A 25395-nucleotide genomic window follows, 5' to 3' on the forward strand; every position below is an offset into this window, starting at 1 on the left:
GGTGCCTTTAAACAGGGGTTTGTCTTGGCTTCTGTCTCTCTGCTCCCGACCTCAAGGCTCCAGGGGATACCCCATGAGCTCCCAGATGCACGGTAGCCTTTCGGCACCAGCACTTGAACCCTGGCCACACACAGAGGGCATCTGTGGCCGTGAACACCCAGATTCTCCCTGGCACCCCAAGAGTAGTTAGAGCAAAACTGCCACTGAAACACATTGTAGGATCCGCTGCCTTAACGGACATGATCTTCTAAGCTTGCTGGGTCTTAACAAGCAGCTTCCATGTATTTATCTTGCCTAGAAAGTACACTCGTGGATTTTAACATTTGCTCCTTACTTCAAGCCGATTAAAGGTTATGGAACTGAATGAGCCTGTGTCCCATTTTAAAGGTCCAGGCTATCCCTGAGATTTAGACTGGTTCCTAAAAAAACCTTCCAGACCGAATCTTGGCAAATGGATAGCTAAATTAATTTCCACTCTCCTCTCTCGCACTGTTCACTACATAACAGCCACCCGTTAGCCTTAAAAGCTGCAACAGCTAAATCCAGTGACAGTAACATAAAGCCTGAGCTTTAAAAAAAAATAAAAAAAGAAAGGAAGGAAGGAAAAAAAAGAAAAGAAAAAGAAGCAGCCCACGGTCCTCCATTTCTTTTCTCCCACTCAGATGCAATAACTGAAACCCATTCCCCAGGTCAGAGTTTCATTACAAGAAAATGTACAAATGCGATAGAAAAATATTTTTAAACTTGAAAGGCCTTGAAAGTTGATTTCTGATTCCTCGGAAAGGAAGTGCTCCGGCGCTATGTTTTATCTTCCATAACCGGGGTAATCGAATTGTTTTCCTTGTTAGAGAGGCAGACCATCATTGAGTCCTCAGTCGCCCGGCTCCCTCAAAAGCAGGTTAAAGATCCTCAGAGGGGAGAAATCATGAGCCCAGTCCGAGGTGATATTGCCATCCCGAATCCTACACCTGCCTGGTGGGAGGAGCCGGGCAGCTTTCTCCCGTCTCAGGTGCATGGAGCAGGTCTCCTGACCTTCGTGTGACGGCGCACACCTCTAGCAGTAGACTGATCTAGGGGAGGAGTTTTTGAAGGCTCTGGGGTACTGAATGGAGTATTTGATGTCAACTTGCCCCATCAGCCTTGTCGCAGCTTCGCAACCATTATGCCGTTCATTCATTAGAATCTCTCTCTCTAATTAAAAAAAAAAAAAAAAGCATTGGAGAGTTGGAATTGAAATGGGAGCCATCCGGAGCCTCACTATAATTCGCCATGAGCTTCTTGGGTGTCTCTCCTGTCTCATGCACACTGGTATTCTGATCAGGTATGTCTGTTCCGATTAGGGCAATTGGCCGCCCCCTGCTTTTTTTTTTTTTTTTTTTTCCTAATCACATCAAGTTGTCCATGTGGTTTCGTTTACAAAGATACATGCTGTGATATTGAAGAACAAACCGCGTTGTCCAAATTGTCCCCAGAGCCCTCTGTTAAAATAGAGGGCCAGCCAAACCATCCCCTGGGCTCAGAGTCCTTCAGGCAGATTCTACTCCGAAATTAGAACCGAAGAGAAACGGGGGGCCGGGGAGGGGTCTTTTGTTTTGTTTTGTGTTTGGAATTTTCTTTGAAGTTAGCTGACTTGAGGTATGAGGTGTGGATAAAATTGGATCCAGCTTCTTCCTCTAGCCATTGCCATCTTGGGAAAATAGTGTTTCCCTCCCTAGATAATGTGGATATTGTATTGATTCTGCTCAGTCCTGTCCTTTGATGAGGAGTCTACCTTAGAAAGCAACACAGCACTCGGTTATTATAAGCACCCTTGGCAGCTTCAGTAGGAAATTCAGGTTCACTGGGGCCGGGGGGAGGGGGGCCAACCTGTAGGTCACTGTACATGTGACTGTCATAAATTAAAACATTAAAATCACTTTAGAATAAGAAATGAATAGCTACAGGGCCAAGTCCTAGAACACATTTAAAAATCCTTTCACAGGAATGAAATAGGTCATTTCTAAATGAGTTTTTCCTCTTTTTAAAAGTACGTATCCAATTCAGTATTTTGTGTTTCCTGGGGAAGAAAACAGCACTGTTCTTCTGCTTGGTATCTAAGCACTACAATCCCAGGGTACCTTGGAGAAAGTGAGTCCCAGCCCGCAGGCCCACCTGTTACCTTGGCTTTCATAGTCTGATATCCTAAGCCGTTGTGTGTGTGAAGTGTATCCAGGCCCCTAAACCTGAGTGTGGTCCTTCTCCTTCAGTGATGCTCCGAGCACACCAAGTGCAGGAGACCCAACACCATGGCAAGTGTTTCCAGTTTCTTCAATACGGAGGAAAGAAGGGACACCTGTGCTAACCTCCCCCTGTACCAGGACCATCAAAACAACACTTAGAGAGCCTGGCCTCACCTGGAGCCACTTCTCCAGGTCTTAGCCTCCTCTGTGCTGCAGGTGTTTGCGAGGTGCAAAGGGCTATATGCTTATCCACCAGCTTTTAGGCATTCATTTAACAAATACCAAGTCCCTGTAATACATAAAGTAAGATGCTAGTGCCTGGGGAGGCAGAAAAGTCCTTAAGCCCCTTAAAATATGGTAGAGAGACTAGGTTCTCCACCCTGGAACCCAAGAGTGGGAGGTGCTCTGCATGGAGGGCCCACCCTGCGGCCAGAGCAGGACTGGGGAGAGCATCACACGTCAAGTAGCTTGGTCTGCCATCAAGGAATGCATAGAATGGCGGTAAGGACGGCATTCTGGAAAGTAAGCATGATGGCCCAACTTCAAGCACCTGTCTGCAGTGTGTGTGTGTGTGTGTGTGTGTGTGTGTTTACGTTCTAGGCATATATTAAGCCACTGTTGCTAGGACATACACAACTTTCATTCTAGAGTGTTTACTAAATTCCCTTTTTTCCCAGAGTTGGCTTCTACTCCATTAAGACCGTGTACCACTCATCCTTTACTGCATACTTACTGAATGTTACTGATGGGCTAACATGCCTGGTGACAAGCATATCATGAGGGCACTAGAAAATACGCATGAGCCCCCTTCTCAAGTTTTTGCCCCCAAATTGCATGGCCCTTCTTTTAAATACTGTCTCCACTGTGTACATTTTTATTTTGCTGATGATTAGAGACCCATTACCAATAGCATCATAGCCAACCAGCCCTTGACCCATACTGATTTATGAGGGAATGGAAGCAGTGAGAACACTACAATAACGAAGCTCACCTGATTCTGCCTTTTATTTAAAAAAAAAAAAGAAATGAGAGGTGGGAACGGAGGTTTTTTTTTTTTTTTTTTTGCTATTGCTTCCATCACAATTCCCATACTTTTATGTTCCTTGTTTTAAACGAATCCAAGAGATGAGGACTTGAAAGGTTTCCATACTGAAGATTCATCCCCAGTTCAGAAAACTAGCATCGTACATATGCGTTTCTTGGGCTTAGAAAGCGATCGTTGGGGCTGTCTTGATGGTGGAAAGGGTAGGACTTGAAAGGAGCCTTCCGCATCTAGCCGGAGAGGACTAGAAGCTCCTACTTCTAGAGCCCGCCCCTCTCCACCTTCACCCTCCTCTTCTGTTCCTGCCCTCCCCTATGCCTTCCCCCATGCCTTCCCCCTACTTCCCCTTCCTCCACCCAGACTTCCACCCCAGCATCAAAGACGACTACTACTAGGACTAGGACATTTTCCTTGTGAGGTGGAACCCCTGTATGGGTTCCTGTTATTTTCAGAACATCTGGTTTGCAAATGAAAAAGATCTCAGGGGCACAGCAGCATTAGGGAACAATTCTGAAGAAGCTTTTACAAAACTTGAAATTGCTTAACAAAAAAACCAACCCATTCCCCACCCTGCTGTTCCCTGGGGCCCTACCCCATAACCCCTTCTGCCCCCTCAAGGAGGAGAGGGTGACTTTAAGAAGTAAAAGAGCTTTAACAAGACTTCCCTGTTTGGGCCCTTTTAGCTTCTGTTCTGTTCTTGTCCCCTTTTTTTCCAGCCCCTGAGAAATGGGAGTTTAATTAAAGCATAACATAGTTGGAAAGAAAATTAACTGAGAATCCAGTAGAAAATAAATTTCGAAATTTAATTTTCCGGCACGTATTTTTGCTTTCAATAGATTTCAAATAAGTCAGAAATAAATAAAGAAATGAATTTAAAAAACTATATTTAATATATATTGGCCGGCGAAACACAACTATGAAAATAAAATTGTCAGGGGAATTCCTCGCCTGCCCTAGTGTCTAGATTTAAAGCAGCTCCGTAACACAAACTGAAGGGGAATTCAATTAAGAAAACCCATTGGCTCCTTATTGACTTTAGTTAAGAAAATAAACTCGGGGAAAGTGTATTAAAATATGTCTGGACTGCTTAGTACGCTTCCATTTAAGCTTATGACAATCAAAATGGGAGAATTTAAATTCTTTACAATTAAGCTCTGCTTCTGAGCAGATTGGGTTCTCTAGGTTATTACACTGTGCATTTTTTAACGTAGACCCTGCACACACGCACCCCAAAATGCAGTCTCACCGTGAATTGGGGCGTTCTAAAGCAGGAGCACCACGGAGCAATTGGAGAAGAAAAAGTATTTAAGGTTGTGAATTTAATTTTGTTCTAGGATTTTCATTTTCATTTATGGCACCCGTTGTGTGTGAGACCACGGACTAATTTATGGATTAGTTTTAAACCCCCAGTCTGTCACACTCAATGAACAATTCTAAGTTGGAGAGAATCCATATGAAAGGATTAGAATGTGCCACAGCGGAGCTTACACATGACTGTTTCAACTAAATATTGCCCAGCTGCCTCTCATGCAGCATTTTTTTTTTTTTTTTTTTTTTTTTGGCTACTTGGTTAAACAGCTACAGTCTCTAATCTCACACATTGTCAGAGCCTTTTCATTCTGTAAATATCTTCTACTGCCACATGAAATATAGGTGATGTTTAATTTATTCAAGATAGGATGCCATAAACTGTTGGTATGGCCAGGAGACCAAGGAGTCAGTATTTCGTGAAATGTGCATCTTTCAAAACATGCAGGGTCTGCCCTGGGATACCTTGTTTGATGATACTCGTAAAACAGCCTGAGAGGGACTATTAAGGCCACGCACACTGACTGGGTTTGCAGGAACCTGGGATTGTTTTTTGGTTGTTGACCTAATAAAGTAAGTATACAATAGATTTGCCCTGTTGTAATTAAAATTAAAATCAAGACAATAGCTCAGCAAGGCCTTTTTCATTCCCTAACCCTACAGCGCCTGAAGCCCAGCTCAACTCTTTGTGACCTCTTTCTCTCTGATGAGTTTCTAAAGGCAGCAGCAAAGTGCCTTTGAAAACAAGTCTTTGTTAGGACAATTAGGGGCTGTCATTTTTCAAGCTAATGACAGCGTTTCTAACTTGTATTGCAAGTGGACTGCTTGCGTTTTGCCCATACACTCCGAATGTTACCCAACAATGGAGTGACCCCACGAGTTGATTCACAGGGGTGGCCTGGCACCTCTCGCCAGTCTTCTGATTAAGACACCCTGAATAAATCCCACTTCACAGAGCGGCACTCCCTTCAGAGCCAGGGTGTCTGCGGTTTCTGCATGAAGTCATAATGCAATTAGGAAGGAGAATTAGATTCTGTCACACTGCTCTCCTGTGGGGAGCACAAAGTCACTTCTAAAGATTTTTTTTTTTTTTAATTCTTTACTTGGAATAGCCTCTGTTCAGAGAGCACACCAGATGCTCTTAAAGAAATAGAATTGGTGCCTCCCCCAAAACTCCCTCACACCCCCTTAGAACTCTGTGGCCAACCTGTGTGTCTGCTGCGTTCCCCTGCCCCATTGCTGACCATGGCCTTGCCACTTCCAGCCGCAGTGACTTGTGTGGTTTGACTTGAACGTGTGTTTGCTGTTAACTGCCCTAGAAGATGTTTCCACCCCACCCGCACCCCACCGCATCCCTTTCTCCTCCTGTTTTGGGTGCAGTTGATGGACTTCCCGTCCCCATACTGGGGAAGCAAGCTGCACTGTGGACTGGGCTCATTCATTTTCTAGTGCCCACAAAGAAGCCGACACCTAGGGTCACTTAACTTAGTTTCATGATAAAGTGGACAGCACAGTGATGTAGGAAGACGGTAAAAGGAGCAGTCATCAGTTCATGCTAAGATACGAGTTTTGAGGACTCTAACCTCTAGGATTTACTCCACCTCCTCTCTTTGATGTTTATGCTACTTATTGACCTGCTAAGATTACAGCCTATGAGAAGTGCTACTATAAAAATAACCAAAGTATTTATTACTTTTTTTTATTTTGTAAAGGAGCCAGTGCTTATCCATAAAATGTGTTAGCATGTATATAAATGTTTCTGTACAAATGTGCATTTGATCTTGCCCCTTAAGCTGAAAGCACCTGAAACTAACACTTGGCTTGGATGTTTCAAGTAAGGAGATGTGTCAGCTGTGTCATGACGATCCTGTGTAGTGATGTTTCAACTGTACAATTTTTGGTATTGTTTTTTACTGCTATTTTATGCATACAGACTTGACTTGTAAGTAAGTATTGTGTTCTTATGCAGTGTATTTTATGTTTTTCTTTCCTTCATCAATCCTTCAGAAACTCAGCTATAAGTTATGTTAAAGCTGCAGTGGCTTCTCAGACTGCTGGTTAATCTTGGCTCCTTAGAAGGGCTGCGATTGTTTTGATGGTTATAGGGTCCTGAGGAAAGCATGCCAACTGAGGGGGAACACCGGTGTGAATTCATGTGTCCTGATTTGCACATCAGAAGCACCAGGCTCGTTTGACCAGGAAAAAAAAAAGGAAAAAGTGTGGCATTCCATTGCATTTAAACATTGCCTGTGTCGAGTCCAGAAGAGTCTTTTGGAGTCTCTAGAACTCATGAAAATAATTACCAGCTTAAATAGCTGTGTTAAGGGTGGGTGGTAGGGAACAGGTAACTACTTGCAGTTTCAACCAAGAATGCCAGCCCAGCCAGAGATGACGAGTTCATGTCACCAGCCCTCCCTGGCCAGATGGGGATAGTGGAAAGAAACATACTGGAGAGGTGTAGACTCGAACACGAAAGCATGGCCAGATGGGTTAACTTTGGAATGAAGCTGGCCACAGGAGTGGTGTTTAAAAAAAAAAAAAAAAAGACAACTGGAAAAAGAATGTCATCGTGCATTTTGTTAGATATTTATCCCACTTTCCCTCTAGCCAAAAATAAACAGAAAATTTCTTGAGCCCCTTGAGCCATTCCCTGTGAAGAGGAACCAGAACAGCACGCCTGGTTCGAAGCACAGCAGAAGGAGGAGGAAACTTGGACAGCATCGGAAATGGAGGAAGAAAGAGACCACGGTTTCTTCCACAGCAAGTGCATCTGGCAACGCGAAGGCGGCCACAAAGGCGGGGGACTCCCTGCAGCTCCCCACAGCAAACATGGTGCTGCCCTGGGAGCCAAGGGATGGCTGGATACTGTCATTTGTGGGAAGTCACACGATCGGAAGTGGTGTTTGGCCAATTGTGCGGACTCGGGTGTGTCCATGGTGGTCTTCTGCTCTTAGGTTGTAACCCAGAGAGTGCTGCAAAGTGAAGAAAGGATTCCTGGTGGCCAGGAGAGGGGGTTGGGGGTAGGGGTGGGGGATTGTGAACAGAAACTTTATCGGGAAACTGTTAATATGTTCATTCCCATGGCCTCCCAGTCCGTGGAACTTTCCAGCTGAACGCTGCCAAAATAATAACGCGGGATGGAAAACTTGAGCTCACGTGTTCATGTACAGGCATCTGAGCGTAAGCCGTAGAGGATCCTCAAAGTGTGATTGTTTCACTGATGCCTAATGGGCAGTCACAAAGCCCGGGCGCCTGCGTGGGCTGGCTTCAGACAAAGGCAATGTTTGAATGTATGAATCCCTTGCTCCGCCAGCCTGCCGACTGAGCTTTTCCGCCCCAGTCCTGAGCCTTTATGTGTTCAGAGCCACCGAGTCTGCGCTGGTGTTTCCCCTCACTTTGCATGTTCCCCCGACTATGGACTAGCAAGTAGATGTGTCCTGGCAAGACCCCCAGAACCACAGAATTGACTGTTTTCCTCACTGGCTCGCAGCTTTGAGCTGAAGGCATGTCTTAAAACAGTGCAACTCACTTCAAATGCTTTTTGCTTTTCATTTATTATTGCTTGTCACGCGATGTTCTTTGAAAGCTTGCTCATATATTATCTGTTCCATTTTTTTCCATTTTCCCTTTTTTTGCATGCCGTTCCTCCTGTTTCCTCCCTTCCTCCAATCCTCTGTTCCCGTCTGTAGACACGGCAGCGACGACAGAGCCCGCAGTTCACGGTTGGTATCACATTACTGTTTATCTACTTTCTCAGCGCTGCTGAGAGGCAAGGCAAGCCTGGGAAAAAGAGAAATGCAGTCTTCAAGGGAAATCGTATTTCGAGTAGACTGATCTCATACATAGACTGTAATTTTGAAGGCTTGGAAGGATGTCGAGTCTTGTCATTTCTGTTGTGAGTTCAGGAGCCCATGGTTGCCGTCTGGAGGGAGGCCAGTGACAGTCAGGCCAGGGTGTGGGAGACCCGGCCACAGGTGGCCCTTATGGATAGAGTGCCACCAGACCCCAAAACACGAGGGATTTCAAAAATGAATATTGACCTAAAAATCATGGCCTTTGGATTAAAGGCCCAGTTGCTTTCTTCGTTTATAGGCTAGAGTCCCAGGTACATTTGGAAGAGACACTCAGTAGTTGAGGCCGTGAAGGACAGGTAAGGACAGAAGGGTAGTCCTGTTTAAATTCACGAGGTGGTGGCGGGGGAGGGCATCACTCTTCTCTTAATTATGTTCCCCATCATAGCTCCCTCTGCAAACCCGAGCCAGTTCACTCTTAATCTCCATGTGTGCACGCAGGCTTATGCTAGCTAGCACTGGGCAGGAAGCCTCTCCAAGCCAGGAGGGACACCAGATGTAAATTTTAACAGCATTAAGTGGGACTGAAAAGATCATTTGTGTGTGGGTATCTCGTAGGCAAAATACTACAAAGTTGGTTAAGGTTGTAAACAAAAAGTGACTAAAAAAGAAAAAAACAAAACAGCCATCGGGACATCTTTTTCTATTTCCTCTCTGACTGACTAGGTTGGAAGAGACCCATTAACTTTTCTGTGTCTCTTTAGTCGGGAAATTAGAATCATGTTTCATCTGTATATGACTTCATTCCCTAACTCTTACCTTAGTGATACTGTGCTTGGAGAAGGGGTGTTGAGTTCAAGGGGATTTTTTGGTAAAAGGCCTATTGAAATCACTTAGCACATTGTACAGGGTTGGACTCCACCATTTAAGCGATGGGGTGATCAGCCAAGCCTTATAGCAAAACATTTCTTCCTAGCACAGACTGACTTCCTTAAAACAGACCTCCATTTGAGGACTTGGCAGTTGGAAATCGCTAAGTGAAACCCATCCTATGTGAGCTGTCCCCGAAGGTCAGGCCGTGATGCTTGGCCCCCTGCCACCAGTCCCCATTTGGACTTTCTGATGAGGAATTCCAAGAGAGCAAAATGAACTTGGGTGTGAAGCATTATTTTCATCCCCACACCCCTTGCGCCTCCACCTGGCCCTTTCCTGTCACTGGGCACAGAAGGAAAAGGTAAAGGGCCAAATACACTGGCAATCATGAGAAATCAATTAGGTATAAAACCTCCACTTTCTAAGGTAATGCCCCATAGTGCTTGCTACAGCTCAGGCACTGCACTCCATTAAGCTTAGTTATTTGTAGGTTTCATCATTAATTGAGCACTTCCTGACTTTTATCGATTAGTCGCAGAGCTTTAAGGCTATTTTAATGCCGTTCAAGAGATTTTGTTCTATTCTTTTTAAGATGCTTTAAGTTCTGAGCTTCCTATAATTGACTCCAGGGTCAAATGTAACCATAAGATTCTTGAATTCTGTGAGATCTTTGAAGAAATATTGATCATTTATCTCCTAAGACTCCAGAGTTGTATTTGCTAGGTCCCTTCGATAAAATCCATGTACTTACGTGACTCTGATGGATGTAAGTCTTAGAGTTGGCTGAGGTATTCCAAGTAGGAAATATGTTCCCTGATCTGAGAAATGAGAAGTTAACCTAGGGCCCCATCGTGGTCTAGGACACGGTTTTTGGTCAGATCTTTCTTCCTGGAAAGAGAAAGTGACGGTGATCTCTCTTTTGTGGTGTAACGAAGAGACACTTGGAATTAGGCTTTCTAGCATTCCTGGGGCAGAGAACAGAGAAGCAACCACTGCCTTATTATTTCAGGGACAGCCATATACCACCAGGATGTTGTTCACTGGCTGGCAGCCAAGAATGTTGGGGAGGAAGAAAAAGAGTTCTCTCCTCCCCCCTCCCACACATCCACACATGCTATTCCTTACCAGCAGGAGGACAGAAGTGATAACCCAGGATGGTCCCCTATGTAATACACATATAAACACATTCTCCTAACTTGTCTGATACCCTCATAGTGTCCTCACAAAGAGGTCCTACCGCCCCCAGCAAACAGCTTTAATGAAAGCCAAAGGAGTATCTAGAATCTTCCTTGATGGAGGGGAAATGGTCTTCAGGTCAGTCGTCAGGGTAAAAAAGGTGATAGGGTATGGTGGAAACTTTAAAGCAGGGACCCTATCTGGAACCAGATTGTCTTCAAGTGAATTATGACTAAACCCCAGCTTCTTCAGTGCAGCAACCTTTTGACTGACATCCACTTGAGAATGACCTTGAGATGTTCATGAGAGAGATCTGGGCCTAGAAAAATGGCGCGGTTGGAGGACTTGGCAACTCAAATGACAAGACGTATTAGGTCAGCCTGTCATGACCACTTTATTGGTCTTAAAAGGATTCATTCTGGAGTTCCTTCTATAGTTCTCCTTTTTTCTATAAAAATGAAAAAAATAATTTGTAAAAAAAAAAAAAAAGCTTTCCCTTTGAAGACTCATTAAAATACTTTATTCAAGCTTGTGTTGCTAGAGTACGTAAGACGTATACGAGTTGTTGACGTATGTTGGTCATTTGTTCTTACCAATATCTGATTGGAACAAGCATGTCTTGGAAGGTTAGAAGTGCATGGGCATGACTCAAAATCAAATGGATTTTCTCCAAAAAGAAAACAAACAACAATCAGTCACAATGTGTTTTTCAGGATCTAATTGATGGTAGACGTAAAAGCGAGTGTAAGAAGGGGATCTTTTAGACTAGGGTGACCGAAGGGATTCTCTTTGAATAAGGATCTTGAGCACTTGTGTTTTTGGAGCTCATCCTTAAGGCCTGGTCAGGAAGAATCCTGTGTCATGCGTGCATGTCGAGCAATGCAAAAAACGCTCTGCCAAATCCTGGTCCTACGTGGTCTGAAACTAATGGCGGAAATGCATGAGTGACTTAAAGCACGGATGGTGTCGTCCTTCCTATGATTATTGACGTGTGGGTACGCGTGATAGTTTTTGTTTGTTCAAATGTGGGCGCTTCTCTGTGTCTTGTGCCTTGTTCTTTCTCAGCCCTGTGTGTACCCTCTCCCTTCCCCCACCCACCTCCCCTGTGTGAGGTTTGGGGTGACCGCATGCCCATGGTCTGGAATAGTGCTTGTGCTTTTGCTGCACTGCAGTCAGCTGGCTTCCTCTGGGTGGGAGCTTCTCCCTCCCTCCCCCCCACTCCCTCTCCCCTCTCCTCTTCCCATTTTATGATTTTCCAGGCTACCTATCCTTTTGCTTTCCACCTCTTGATCTATCAGAGGCTGATGAGCTCATGAATTTACATATCCCAAATGAGTTTTTCAGTAGTCTTTAATTCAGTATATAACTCTGGTAAGACTCAAACTGGGAACCCCCTGAAACTACTTTTTACTTTCAGTTTCAGTGGCAAAATCTTTGGCCTGTGCTAGATACACTCTCACACCCTAGTCCACTGCCCTCAGGTCGCCACCCTCCACCCCACCCCCACCCCCCAAAGCTCCCTTTCCCCGACTTCTAAAATTTTATAAGTAGTGCAAGCCTTACTAGAATCCTAAAAGCACATGAAATTCCTATCTTAACTTTCTGTTCAATTGCGGGCTCCTTCTGCAGCCCATCCAAAAGGCAAATAGCCAGCAGTGCGCATTATTACAACCGCTATGTCCGCCATCTGTGTATGAACCTCTCTGCACATCTCTCTGTATGAGTACACAACAGTGGCATTCAAAGGCTGTCATTCAGTCGAGGGACTCTGCAGACATTGTGTGTTCTACTCAAGAACAAAGCTAAAGAGGTTTACGAATGGCTGCAGGACCTGAAGATTGTGTTTCAGCCTTGATATGCCGTTTGGAAACAATGTGCTACTGTTTAACGGCGTGAACCAAATTTCTGCTCATGGGAAGAAGGGACAAACTCTCCACAAAAGCTGACAAAGCAGGAAGAACAGGATGACTGAGCTTTTAGATTAAAACTACCGGGGGCGTCTGAACTCTTATGGCTGGTGATGGAAGTAACAGTTTCCATAATATGGCCAAGTGATCAGATGTATGCCGCTTAGGTAAGAAAGAGACCATCGCCTACTTTTTCCTACTGGGAATGGTACTGGAGCCAGGGGGCTACATTTTTGTTTCCTTTGAGGTTTTCTTTAATCGTTCTTTTATGACATTTTCTGAAAAAAAAAAAAGAAAGAAAGAAACCCTAATGAACCAAACCCACAAACATTGAAATTTTGCTTGACCTTGACTTTATTTAACTATCTCTAGGATTTCTTGCTGTTTCTAATGTTTGAGGTTTTCCTTAGCCTGGTTTAAGATTGCTACCTCACACCACTTTTAGAAGCCAGTGACGTCTGTTGGAAAGGAGAGGTGACAACCTCAGAGGCACTGAGGAGGCCCAGGGGATGTGCAGCCCATCCTAGACCAGGAACAAGTGCAACGCAGGTCTACCGTGCATGCATGAAATTATCATGCTCAGAATTAATTGCTCAAAAAAAAAAAAAGTCCCACATGGGCCAATAGTTAAACTTTTCACTTGTTTAACCAAGTTTAAAGAAGTTTATTGGATACATTTTAATTAGAAGTGACAAGAAGGGTCTTCAACAGATGATACGGAAGTTTAAAGAGAAAAACTAAGAAGGGATTTCCCATGTATCGTTAAATGGTGAAGTTTCCTTTTGGAAAACACCGTCTGCCTCATAAAGTGCATCTTTGTTTCTTTGAGAAAATAAGAGGTGTATGAGTTTGAACATGAACGAGAACTACCTCAGTCAAAGCAATTCTAGGAGGTAAATTTTGCTTGTCCTCCCTTCTACCCTCAGTGCCTCAGTACACTCTTCCAATTACACTTATTCAAAAATTATCCAACCGTGGCCGAGCACTGTAGACTCATAAAATACAACAGTAGCGCAAAAACAAATTTAACGCCACTAATCGAAACGGCTTCCCACTTTCCGATGTAATCTGAGCAATAGATTCCAGGTGATTTGGTGTATTTTAAAATTTATGCCATTAAAAATGACAGTTTCATCTTTAATGAGGTGTGTATCAACTGTCCGTTGCTTTTTAATGGGAAACTTTGCATATCCGTGATATCTCATGAACATATTTGTCTTTATTTTCTAAAATTAGCTTTCTCATGCCCTCCCCACGGAAGCAGGCATTCGGCAGTAAAGCCGCCTACTTGAAACATCCTTGTTTAATATGGTTCAGTGGGTGCCAAGCACGTAGGTAGAAAGCCTTGATATTCATTGGGCCACGTAGAAGTGAGGGATTAGCCTTCTGAGAACTGCAAATTCATAATTAACTACAGAGAAGTACTTTATGTTGCCCATTTATAACAATTATTCAAATAATTGTATTCATCAGTCTTTATACAATGGATAAAGCTAATTAAAAATAGGAACACTTTCGGCCAATCAGATTTCAGGACAGACGGATAGCATCCCTACTCAGTTGCCTCTATAATTGAGTGCCTTACTCATTACTTTTCCTTTTGTTGCCTAAATCTATAGTTTGGGAAGATCCGTAGACTCAAACCCTCCCATTTCTAATTGGCACCTGCCCTTGAATATTGGCACCCATGGTTCACAATGGAGATTCTTCCTCCAAGAGCTGACACGATGGCGGCCTTTCACACCGCCAGCCTGGCTATCAACATTCACTTGGCTTCTTTATAAAACGACTTACAAAACCCAAGCTTTTATTGACCATTTCTACATGAGTATTTCTGTTACTTTGGGTTGTTTTTTGTATTTTGTTTTTTAAACTAGTGCAATCAGTTTGACATTGCTTGTTTCCAGAGCATTCGTTTCATGCTCTGGTTGGTAGTTCACTGAGCATTACTCCCACATCATTCATTCAGCAAATGCTTGCTGAGACTATACTCCGTGCTTGGCTATAGAGAAGGGAAGGATGAAAACTAAAGACCCGCCCCTCTCCCCAACGTCCTTGCGGTTTCATAGGCCCACAAATATTCTTCCAGAGTGACAAATCCCATTAGAGAAGCAGACCCAGAGCCATCAGACTGGACTTTGAGCAGAACGTCAAGGAACAATGAATGGAGGCCTCCTTAGATTGTCTCGTATCTTGGTGGCTCATGATCTTCCTCAAAGGAGCAAGTAAAGCATGAGGAAATGGAATCCCACCCCTAGCCAAGCCTCCTGTTGTTTATCTACCTCCCACTCCCCCTCCTTTGATTCAGATCAGAGCTAGCTGAGAGCTGGCCCAGCTGGCCAACGTTGTTGGTGGCTCGGTGTGGACCATTCAAGCCCTTCCTCGCCCCCCCCCCCAGCCCCAGATTAGCTCCTGGCCTAACTGCTTTCTCAGCTTTGAGGGTTTCATTTTTCAGGCATACCACTGATTTTTTTTTTTAAATTCTCCTTTTTAAAAAGTCATTTTGCGAATCAGATTTTCTGATGAAGACATAACCTGCAATCTGTAGTTAGCAGATGCTGTACCATTTTGAAATAAGTGATCCAAGATCGTCATAAATTGATAATGAAATGTATTTGTCAGTATTGGCAAAGGATTTCAATTTACAGGAAAATGTGAAATAAAACTTACATACAGCAGTATGTAACCTCTAACTGTATTTGTATTCAAGGGCCATGTCAGAGCATTGACGGTTAACAATCAGGCTTTATTTTTTTTTTCTTTTTGCATGCTGTTATGAATGAGTGATTTTAAACATTCACCTTCATGTTTCATGTGCTTTGAAAGCGGAGACTGAGGAATCTTTCTGCCTTGATTGTGTATCAATAACAAAATGAAATGATTGGAGAAATGTACTTATGGATTAATGCATTCAAGCTATCCAAAAAAGAGAAAGATAGCAAGAGATTTGGCTCATGTTTTTTTTTTTTAAGAAATTCATCCTCAGTTCTGAAGTGTTTTGTTTATGTCCCTTGAGGAATGAAAAGAAAAACGATTTGTTTTTACTTGTAAGGCCTTACTCAGTTGCCCAATTCCGCAGAAGAACTGGACAGTGAGGACCTCTCAGGTAAGGGCTAGTCATTAGGTAAGGCACTGCGGTGTCCAACCTGTGCGTGCTCTGTCCAATTCTACAAAATGGCCATTTGGTTTCCCGGGCAGTTAATTAGCAATTGTGGATTTTGAGATAAAAGGAAAACAAATTTTTATTAACACTCTCTTCCTCCTCGCCCCCTTCTTTTTCTGGTGCTAGTGGCATGTATATTTCCGACGGGGACTGAGGGGGTCTGTGCAAGGGAGGGCAGCTCATCGTTGGATTGTACGAAAGCCACTGTTTTCCGTGGCGTAAAATACTTTCTATGCTCTGGCTGTATAACGGTTCGAGAGAAATGTTTTGCATTCCAAGCAGTTTAAAGATGTTGGATTATGAGAGAAGATCTTCCTTTTAAAAAGAAAAAAAATTCCTATTGACCATCTACTTCTGTAGAATAGACTAGAAAAGCCACGTCATAACGATCTTAGAGGCAGGGGGGAGGGGAGGGGGCAGGGAGGAAGGGGGGGCCATTGTTTTGTCACACACCATGATGTAAACTAATTATCCACCTCAGACCTTTTTCACAGCACACTGAGCTCTTGCAAAAGTAGGTTTCATGCTTGATTCCAGGATTTAGGTGTTACTAATCCAGAATAAGAAGCATATCCTAAAAGGGGTGGGGGGGTGCAGGAGGAGATTCAAAATGGTCAGAGCTAAACAGTTACATGAGCTACCGTGATGTTCTGGGGCTTCCCTGCCAACCAGCTACAGCCCCTTCAGCATTTCGATCGGTTAATTCCTAATAAATCAGTAAGGAAGCCCCCTTCCTCCTCATCACGGTGATGGAGGCACCAAGGCAGAGGGCTACAGATGCTGACTCAAGCCCTTGGAAGGAAGGGGTCCATATTGCCCCTTGTTGAAGAGACTTCACTTCCGCTCCCTTGAATAGTTAATTGCGAGGTGATGGTCCCTGACTGCGGGTTTCACCCAGCGAGAAAATCAGAGCCACCTAGTCTTTCCAAGTGCAGAGTTTTCGCCTCTTAGGAGCTTCCATCAAACCTAGAAAACAGGGCGGGTGCCTTTATTTTTCGACGTAGCATGTCCCAGCTTGAGCTTAGCTGTCAGATTTTCCCACCGAGTGGAAGCTCCAAGAGGCCGTGTTGGGTTTGTTCACTGCCGCATGCCTGTCGTGTAGCAGGCACTCAGTTGATACTTGTTGGATGAATAAGTTCCAAATCCTAGTGAATTCAGATAAATAACTGGAAGATTAGAGAGACAGCCAGCCCATCAAGGGAGGGTTTCATTTTTGCCCATATGGGTGGGGTATTTAGAGAAATTGCAAAAAACATTACCCCGCTTAAAAGAAGAGATAAGTCCTGCTCCTTGCCTGGAATGTAATGCTATCTGTAAGCAATCTGCTCTCGGGTCGTGTCCTGACCCTAAAGAGCACAGGTGACCCCACGGCCCTGGCAAGGGGAACTTCTCAAGGATCCCAAGAAAGGACTGAGTCCTCACGGGCCTGACCCCTCTTGGTGGCATCGTCACCTGAGTGTCACCGAGATGGGCAAAGGGAATTTTTCTCCTCGTTAGGAAAGCGGGACCACATCAGCCATCCACCCGTTCCCCAAGCATCATCAGTTAAGGAACCACTCCGGGTCTCTAAGTCCTGCACCAAGTCAGATGCGGTCTTGCTGCAGTTCTATCCATCACGCCGGAGTCAGGAGCAGTAAACCAACAACTGTTTGTGCTCCTAATAATTCGGTTAAATGAATAATTATGTCGTTCCCCCACCCCCACCCCCTCTGCGGACGCCGCAGTCCTGGGTTGCTTGGGAGCCATAAGTCATGTAGAACACTGATGATCTATCAGGCCGGGCTCGGGCTGCCTTTGCATCTGGTTTGATGAACTAATCAAAAACTGATTAGCACCTTTGTTCAAAGGGGATGCTGATTAATCAATTACTATTGATTGTGAGCTTGGCTTCCCTCAGCAGCAAAGAGACATCCGAAGGGGGAGGAAAAAAAAAAACCAACCAATAAAAATTGAGCAGCTGTCATAGTGTTTAAATTTATTAAAACAAAATACATTATTTTTTATGAAGCTGTCTTGAAATGGGTCACTGAAGGGGAGCATATTGATTGAGAAAGGATGAACTTCTCAAATTTCTGTAGCCTAGAGACTGAATTCAATTATAATACAAGACAAACAGGTTAACACCCGTCTTAAGCAGTCCATCAATAAATTAGAGTAGGTGTTGCGCATTTCATGCTAAACTGTGGTAATGAATAATATTACCATCCATTCCCTTTTCCATCTGGGTGGAAATTTCAGCCTTTCCTTATTACCGATAGATGCTATATCCTGCATTTCCTTAGAAATAGCGAAGGTCTCTCTTCTGCCCACTCCCCCCATTCACCGCTGCTACCTGAGCTAATGACAGTTTCATAAGCAACATATGGCACTCCGTCCTCACCCAGCAGAGCAAGTTGCCCAGCTGATCCTCCTCTTTAATCTGCATTAAAAAAATTATGCTTGTGTGTAGTTCGGTGATTTAATAATTGGCAGACCTGGAGAGCTCTTCCAGTCCTACTTTGAACCCTTTCATTTACTTTTTTGGGTGTTAACGTTATTGACGATGGGCCCATAAGAGTTTTGAATTGTTTTATCAATTACATCTGCTGCTTCCTGGTGACAGCTGGTGGTTATTGCCGCCCGTGTGGAATAGAATAGCTTTAAGCATATTTATCCTTCGATTTTGTTTTAAAACTTTTTTAAAAATGTCTGCACTGCCTCCCTCCTTTCAGCAATGGAAAGGTCTTTGGGGACTCTTCAGCCGAGTGCCTTGGTAAATACACATTGTGCCAGAGAATGGCCCTCGGGCACTATCAGAGCAGTCCATCAGTCTTGTGCTTCTGAAGCGGAGGCACTGACGAGAAATTCCAGAGCTGTCATGCTTCCCCCAAACATGTTTTCAACTCTTGCTCTACAAATGAGAAAGCGATCTAGAAAAATCCCACATCTCCCTCACAATCTGTAGAAGAGTGTGGGCAGAGGGCAAACCCTAAATGGCTCTGATAATCCGTGCCAGGCATGATAGAAGATTCTGGGTGGGCCAGCTGGCATCCCCTGAATGATTTCTGAAGGAGACAGCGGTTCACAATACAGTCTAAATGTGGATAATAGAAGCACATCAAGCCCTTTGGATCCCGATGGTCAGCTCTGGGGTGGGGGGCGGGCTCTGTGACCATCTGGTCCTTGTGAAGGTCCTCAGAGTCGGCTGAACTTGCTGGAAATGTGTGTGGAAAAACTCAATAGACAGAACATTGAGGGTGGGGGGGCAGTCCTCCTTGCCCTCACTGACTCGCAATAACGATGATAAAGAAAAACCAGCTGGGCTGTGTAGACAAGTTCTAAGTATGGCTTGTAAATCAAGTGTAGTGGTATTTAGCTTGTATACAGTTCTTTTCAGCTTAGAAAAGTCTTTCACAGATGATCTCATTTGCTCTTCACTGGGCACCGCTGTTGGAGCTCCTGTATGTGCTAGACCCTGGGCCGGGCACCAGGCATGCAGCGTGAACAACACCGACCAAGAGTGCTGTGGCGATCACACCGCTGGCCCCCGCTCTCATAGCTACTTTCTAGTGGGGAAGCCAGGCTCACGACAACGAGATAATGGCGGACAGGGACAAATGTTGTAGAAAAAATTAAAGCGGGTAGAGTGGGCACGAGTGACTGGGACCAGGAAGAGACAGAAGCCAGTTTAGGGCAAAAGCTCCCCACAGAAGGCCACTGGGACAGGGCGAGGGATCCAGCCCTGGGAGCGTTTTCCTGAGCGGAAAAACCCAGGTTGAATGATTTATTCAAGAGGCAGAGTCAGAATTTGAATGTGCGGGTCTTCGGACCTCTGCAGGTCTTCGGACCTCTGCAGGAAACAGAGACTAGTTTAAGAGTTTTCCCTCCACCGTGAACGCCACGCTTCCTCTGTTCTGGGCTCTTCTCGGGAATCCTTTCCCTCTTAGACCCCTTTCAATTCAGTGTGTGCGTCCAGGGAATGAGGAGGGGAAAGCTAGCCTCTCTGGAGCCCATCAGGGGCAGAACCACGTGCTGAATGACCTGGAAAAAGATCTCTTCTGGCATCAACTCAAGCTTTTTCTCCTTCGAAGAAGGCCATTGCCTCAGATGATTTCGGTGCCATTGTCCAACACTGTCCGAAATTCTGGGATCAGTTTCCCACTGAGATGATCCTATAGGCTGTGGGAAAGTTTGGGGTCACAAAATTTAAAACGTGTAGAGTTCCTGATTTTAAAATTCTGTTGAACACAAGGCAATAGACAGAAGCTCGCCTCAGGTCTTGTGGCAGCTTGGCCACAGCGCTCCCAGGATGGGAGTTTGAAGGTCATTGAATTGCTGATCTTCCCATAATCCAACATGCTACTGTTTCCCTCGTGGGGAGGAAGGAGGCCATCAAACAGGAACATTTCCTCCAAACTAGTGAGGCGCCAGGCTATGCCACGAAATGTGAATTCCAGTTCCACAGGTTGGACACTGCCTTGGGGTGACGTCACCATACTCATTAATCCATCTTCCTCACACCCCCAAATGCCTGAGGTCCACAGGAGCATCTTTCTCCAGAAAGAGATTCTAGTGGGAAATGAATGTTTGGAAATACTTTACGACGCTGTCCTCTTTCTCAGCTGTGCACTCTTTGAAGGAGAACTCTGGTTCCATCCTCCCGTGCCTTCCTGTGGCTTCCAAGGGAAAAGGCACTCTCACTTTGAAATCCTTATTATGAGATGAGTGGAGTGGACTCCTGAGTGTGCCTCCTGGCCTCTGGGGACACGGAGTGTTTGGGAGGACCCCTTCGGGCTCATTAAGGCATTTCTGCTGTTGGGTAAAATAACTAAATCAAGTTATGGGAGGAAAAAATCAGCATAAAAAATATTTGTTCTCAGTATTTAGCTGACAATAAATACTTCCAGTCTACATGCTCAGATGGGACACCTGGGTCATGACCTGGCCCAGGTGGCCTTCAGCCTTGACCCCACAGGGCAGCTGGGCTATCCACAGCCCCAGTGCCCTTCTGCAGAAATGGAAAAGGACCTGGCGACTTCAACTCAGCAAGGGTTTATGGCCGTCTCACAGTCCGAGAGCAGTGCCGAGTGTACAGTTGTGTGTCCGTGCAGCCCTTACTCCCAGAGAGTCGATAAGTATTGGCCTGGCATCCATAATATTAAAAACCTGGAAGAAAGCCCCCCTCAGGCTCTCCTATTGTAGATTTAACTGTGACAGACGCTTACTGCGTGTCCATGATATGCCAAGCCCTGGCCCAGAGAGGCATTCTCCCATTCCACATGCTGGCCTCGCAGACACGACCCTGGGAGGGCATGGCTGTGCTCTGTGGCTCCGAGAGGCTGATTCCCCCCGCCTGCAGTCACAGAGCAGAGGAACAAAGCCCTGTTTGACCCCAGATTCGACCACTATCCCGTGGGCCATACGGGCGAGGAGATCTAACTCTTCTTCGGCTCCCGTCTGGGCCCGTGTCTGGAGGTGCATCTGTAGGCAGTGACCACCTGCGAGAGCCCAAGTCCTCATCACTGAGCAGTGACCATGTACAGCCCGAAGCCTGCGTGCAGAACTTCTCATTTTAAATGAATGCTTACCGAGCTCTCGGTGGCAGGAGGAGGATGCTGACTGCAGTTTTCCTTTAAGTAAGCTTAACGTGGTTCCTTTGAAATGCTCGCAGAGCCACGGTTAACGTTGCTAGAATTTAGTGCAGCTGAAGGGTAGTACTAGCTTTCCGAGCAAGATGCTCTCTGGGAGCGTCGTGATTTTCCTGCCTTGCATTTATTCCTTCCCTTCCCCTTTCTAAGAAGATAGAACAGAAAGGTTATGTTACGTAGAGGCTAGTGTGCTCCGATATATATTAACATCTTAATGGGAAAGCTGTGCATGTACTGTATACATTTACTACTCTCTGACAAGAGAGAATTAAATGTCAGAAGGATTTGTAGCATCTATAATTGAATTGGTGCTGAGAAAAGCAAATCTTAAGGAAGAATAACATATTAGGATTAGCAAATAATGTGGCATTTTGTCAGTGCATGTCATTCAGTGTGTTCCCCTTCGGTAATAAAGTTGTGGTCTTTAAAACGCACACTTATTTGTGTTGCCATACAGGGAGCTACAGTAGGGGAATGGGAATGCAGAGCTACAGTTTTCAGGTGGTGCCACTTTTTGTTTGTTTGTTTTGTTTAGTTTTGTTTTGTCTTGGAGGTCAGATTTTGGCTTTGCTTCCGATTTGGAAATCCCCACCAGCAGGCTTTTTCTTTCTCCCTCGTGAGAAGTAGCAAATGACATCATTAAGCGTCCTCTAAGACAGACTGATGCCTACGGGCCTAGGAAGCTGGAGGCAGCATTTCCATTAGAAACACGGATGCTGAGAGTTTTTTAATTAAACGGGCTTGTCCGGCAAACCCTCAGCCCAGGACAAAGGCTCAAACCAAACCAAGGGACAGAACTGTTGCAAAAAGTCAAGAGTCTCCACTTTTTTCCAGCTGTTCGTTGGGTAGGGAAATGGCAGAAGGGTTGAGCATAGGAATTGCTCAAGACGGAAGCAGACCAGTAGCATTAGAACCCCCACCATGTATTGAATACTAATTTCTAAGGTGAGACCTGAGGTGGTCTGTGGCCTAGGGGAAGAAGAAACAGATGGGTGTAAGAGGAGCCCCAGCTCTCCCGGAGGACGTAGATAGCCTGAGCCAGGGATTTTTGAAAATGGGAAGGTACGCCAACACGGGGTGGCTGTCGTGCCCTCTGCAGTATGTTTGCTCTGTGCATTTATGTTTTAACCGGGTCACACTTCAGCTTCTTAGAGGTCGGGAGCTTGGTGTCCTTTTGGCAAAAGGCCCAGCCCGGGCTGCACGGTGGGCAGGCCACGGTAGCCGTGAGCCTTCTGCCCGGTGACGTCCTCTGCCAGAGTCCCTCTCTGCCAGGAGCTGGTCCCGGACACACAAGCCATGAATCCCTGCCTCTGGCAGCCGAGCCTTCTAGTCTTATCACACATCCAGGATGAAGGCATTCCCCTGGCGGTTTCTGTGAGACGCCCCGTGCCAGGGGGTGAAGTGGTGGCCCCACTTTGTCCCACCAGGACGGTTCTGGCAAGTCGTCTGAGGAGGGAAAGCGAGCAGAGAGGAAGGAGTTCCCTGGGGGTGGGGGAAGGAGCCTGAACTTGGCCCTAGCAATCACTTTTCTTGGCAGGCCCTCGGGAACCCCTGCCTTTAGAACTGGCCCCTTGATGTTGCATGTTGAGGAATGGAGGGAGCCGGGTCACCTGGCCCAAGGTGAAGAGGGCCGAGCAACTGGGGGCTGCCCTCTTGGGAGTCCCTTTGAAATGTTTTTGTCCCTGCAGTTTCTAAGATGCTGACGCGAGCCCAGGGTGGTGCCAGCTCTGGCCCAAGGCGGTAGTCGCCAACTTAACATTCTGCGCACAGCTCGGAAACTCTCACCTGGAGCCCAGTTATTCCAGCTTTTTGCCCAAAGAAAAGCCAACTCGCGAATACTAAATAGCTCATGATTGATCTGTCCTTAAAGATACGTACGTATGTCACACTTAGAGCCTCGGACAGGGGTGCAAGAGGGGACAGTCCAGGCAGGCAGGACTGTGCCACAACCGGGAGCCCGCACGGCCCCTCTTCCCAGTGCCCACAGAGCGCCCCGGAAAGCCGGAACCATGGCACCACCGGGCCAGAGGTACTCAACATCGCACGTGAGGGTATTGGGGGTGACACTCGTCACTCCACCCAAACGTGCCGAGATCAAGGCTGGGATAACTTTGATGCCAGCAGCACACACCAAGGAGAAACATGGCGTTTCCTCCACCGGATGATAGGGCCCAGATAGTCCCAGAAATGGGAACACTCTTAGGGACACCTGTTACTTCGTTTCTTTTTTTTTAAAGATTTTATTTATTTATTTGACAGACAGAGATCACAAGTAGGCAGAGAGGAGGAAGCAGGCCCCCTGCCGAGCAGAGAGCCTGATGTGGGGCTCGATCCCAGGACCCTGAGATCATGACCCGAGCCGAAGGCAGAGGATTAACCCACTGAGCCACCCAGGTGCCCCTGTTACTTCGTTTCTTAAAAGCACAAGAAAAAAGACCTTCTGAACCCAAGAGCTGTTTACTCGCCTAAGGACGAGGCGTGTTTCTAAGTGCTTTCCTTGCCCACGTGTCCTTTCAGGGTAGAAGCCGGGGGCAGCTGTGGAGTCTGGCTCTTTGGTTTCCTTCTCTGCGTGATTCAGAAAAAGGGAGGATACCTCCCCAGGGACGTTGGTGGCACCTCAAAGTGAAAAGGTCTGCACCCTAAGAGGAGCAGGACCTTTGAATGATGGTGAAAGTTACTTTCTTAATACGCGGGCTGGAGCTCTCCCTTGGGGAGCAGAACAGGAAAGGGTGGGCCACTGCGGGACTTGTCAGAGCCACGCTCCTCCTGCAGCCTCCAGCCACTTGCCCACTGCCTCGTGGTGTACAGTCGTGCTGCTGCTCCTCACCCTGAGCGAGGCCCCAGCCCACAGGTGCAGGCCCTTCTGCCCTCACAGTAACCAGCTTTCACCCTGATCGCCTCCCAGCAGAGGCCAGTCGAAAACGCTCTGCAAACTCTCCCAACAGCCCCCACATGGAAACAAGGGAGGAGTGAGCTGAGGCAAGAAAACATGTTGCTCTTCACAGAGGATGGTGAACCCGGGCTGGGGTGCAGAGAGGTGGTGAGGGGCTCACAGACGGCCGTGTTCCCTTAAAGGAAACCTCAGTTGCTTTCTGTATCCCTCTGCGGTAACTGAAGGCAGGAAAAATGTCTGGGTGATTAACAGGTGGTAGTAAACTTTCTTATCAAGTGAGTATCACGGGATAGTGGGAGAGATTACCCTTTCGGGCGGGGAAGGTCACTAGAACCCAAGTACTGAATGTGCGCAAGGTACGGGGGCGACTAGGCACCACTGACCCCATTGAGCCCGAAGTTCATGGGGAGCAAAGATCCAATGAAGAGTTCAGGCTAAGGAAATGAATCTCGCAGATATGCAGCCCATGAGGTGTTTTGTGGATAATAGCTTCTCTGTCTCTGGCTTTCTCAGGCTTCTAGAATGTTCCTGTGCCTAGGCATGGAGGAGGCAGTCTTTGAACAGCGGCCACGAGACAGGTTATTTAGGTCTGTGCCTGGAACCGGGACGGCCTCTTAAAGTTTCTGTCTGCTCTCAGTCTCCCCAGGCTGCTCTCAGCAACCACCCCTCACTTTCCCCTCTCCTCCGTGGCTAGTATGGCTGTTTTCCCTCTCCAAGCCTAAGACCCAGGGAGTCCGTTGAAAGACTCCTCTATTTTTTCAGTAGGTCTGCAGCTCATGGCAGTTGGAGATTAGTTTGTTTTCATTCCTACAAGATCCCCCATTTTGACAGCTCCCTAAGGAAAACACAACTTCCTGGCTTTTCTGTTGCTCCCTCTTCCCACCAGCGATGCTGACTCTGTGCAATTGGGCGAGAGTCTCCGGGGTGTGAATTGCTCTCCTCCGACAGATACCCTGTGTCAAGGGCCCCCCACCCCAGGGGGAGCGCCCCCCTCCCACAAGCTGTGTTGTCTCTAAAAGAAGAAGTTTCCACTCTGCCCCGACGAGATGACTTTCAGGACACAGAGGCTGTTGCCTCCGCAGTAGGCAACAATTTTGGCCGAGGAGGGCGATTCGTCTCCACCACGTTTCAAGTCGAGCTTATTAGACAGGTTGCTGGAGGGGCTCGCACATCACGGAGCGGGCTAATTGGCTGCAGTGCACTCTGCCTCCAACCCATCTCCCTTCTCCAATTAAACTCCCATCATCCTGTTGTCCTGGGCGACCTGCTGCTGCCTCCGATCTGGCATTTCTGTTTGGGTTGGGATTTTTGGGCTTTTTTGGTCCTCGGAAAGGTAACTTAATGAAACACTTTAACTACTTCATTTTTTTTTTAATTTAAACTCTTTTAATTAAAG

The 25395-nt window shown here is 46.1% G+C and overlaps 1 protein-coding gene across 9 annotated transcripts in view; it reads left to right on the forward strand.

Annotated features, from left to right (window-relative positions):
• Positions 1-25395, forward strand: part of CADM1 (cell adhesion molecule 1) — a 324876-nt gene that overhangs the window by 292922 nt on the left and 6559 nt on the right. For 5 of the 9 annotated variants that reach the window (XM_004749874.3, XM_004749877.3, XM_013054880.2 and 2 more), the window contains 2 exons: positions 8259-8291; positions 15369-15422. The exons of 2 other annotated variants lie outside the window; for them this stretch is intronic. In XM_004749874.3, the coding sequence (XP_004749931.1) occupies positions 8259-8291; positions 15369-15422 (87 nt within the window). The remainder of the gene's footprint in view (positions 1-8258; positions 8292-15368; positions 15423-25395) is intronic. 2 more of the 9 variants (XM_004749876.3, XM_004749881.3) reach the window with 1 other exon arrangement.

This window comes from Mustela putorius, unplaced genomic scaffold (assembly GCF_011764305.1).
Source record: "Mustela putorius furo isolate JIRA1106 unplaced genomic scaffold, ASM1176430v1.1 tig00000460_pilon_pilon_pilon, whole genome shotgun sequence".
Lineage (NCBI taxonomy): Eukaryota > Metazoa > Chordata > Mammalia > Carnivora > Mustelidae > Mustela > Mustela putorius.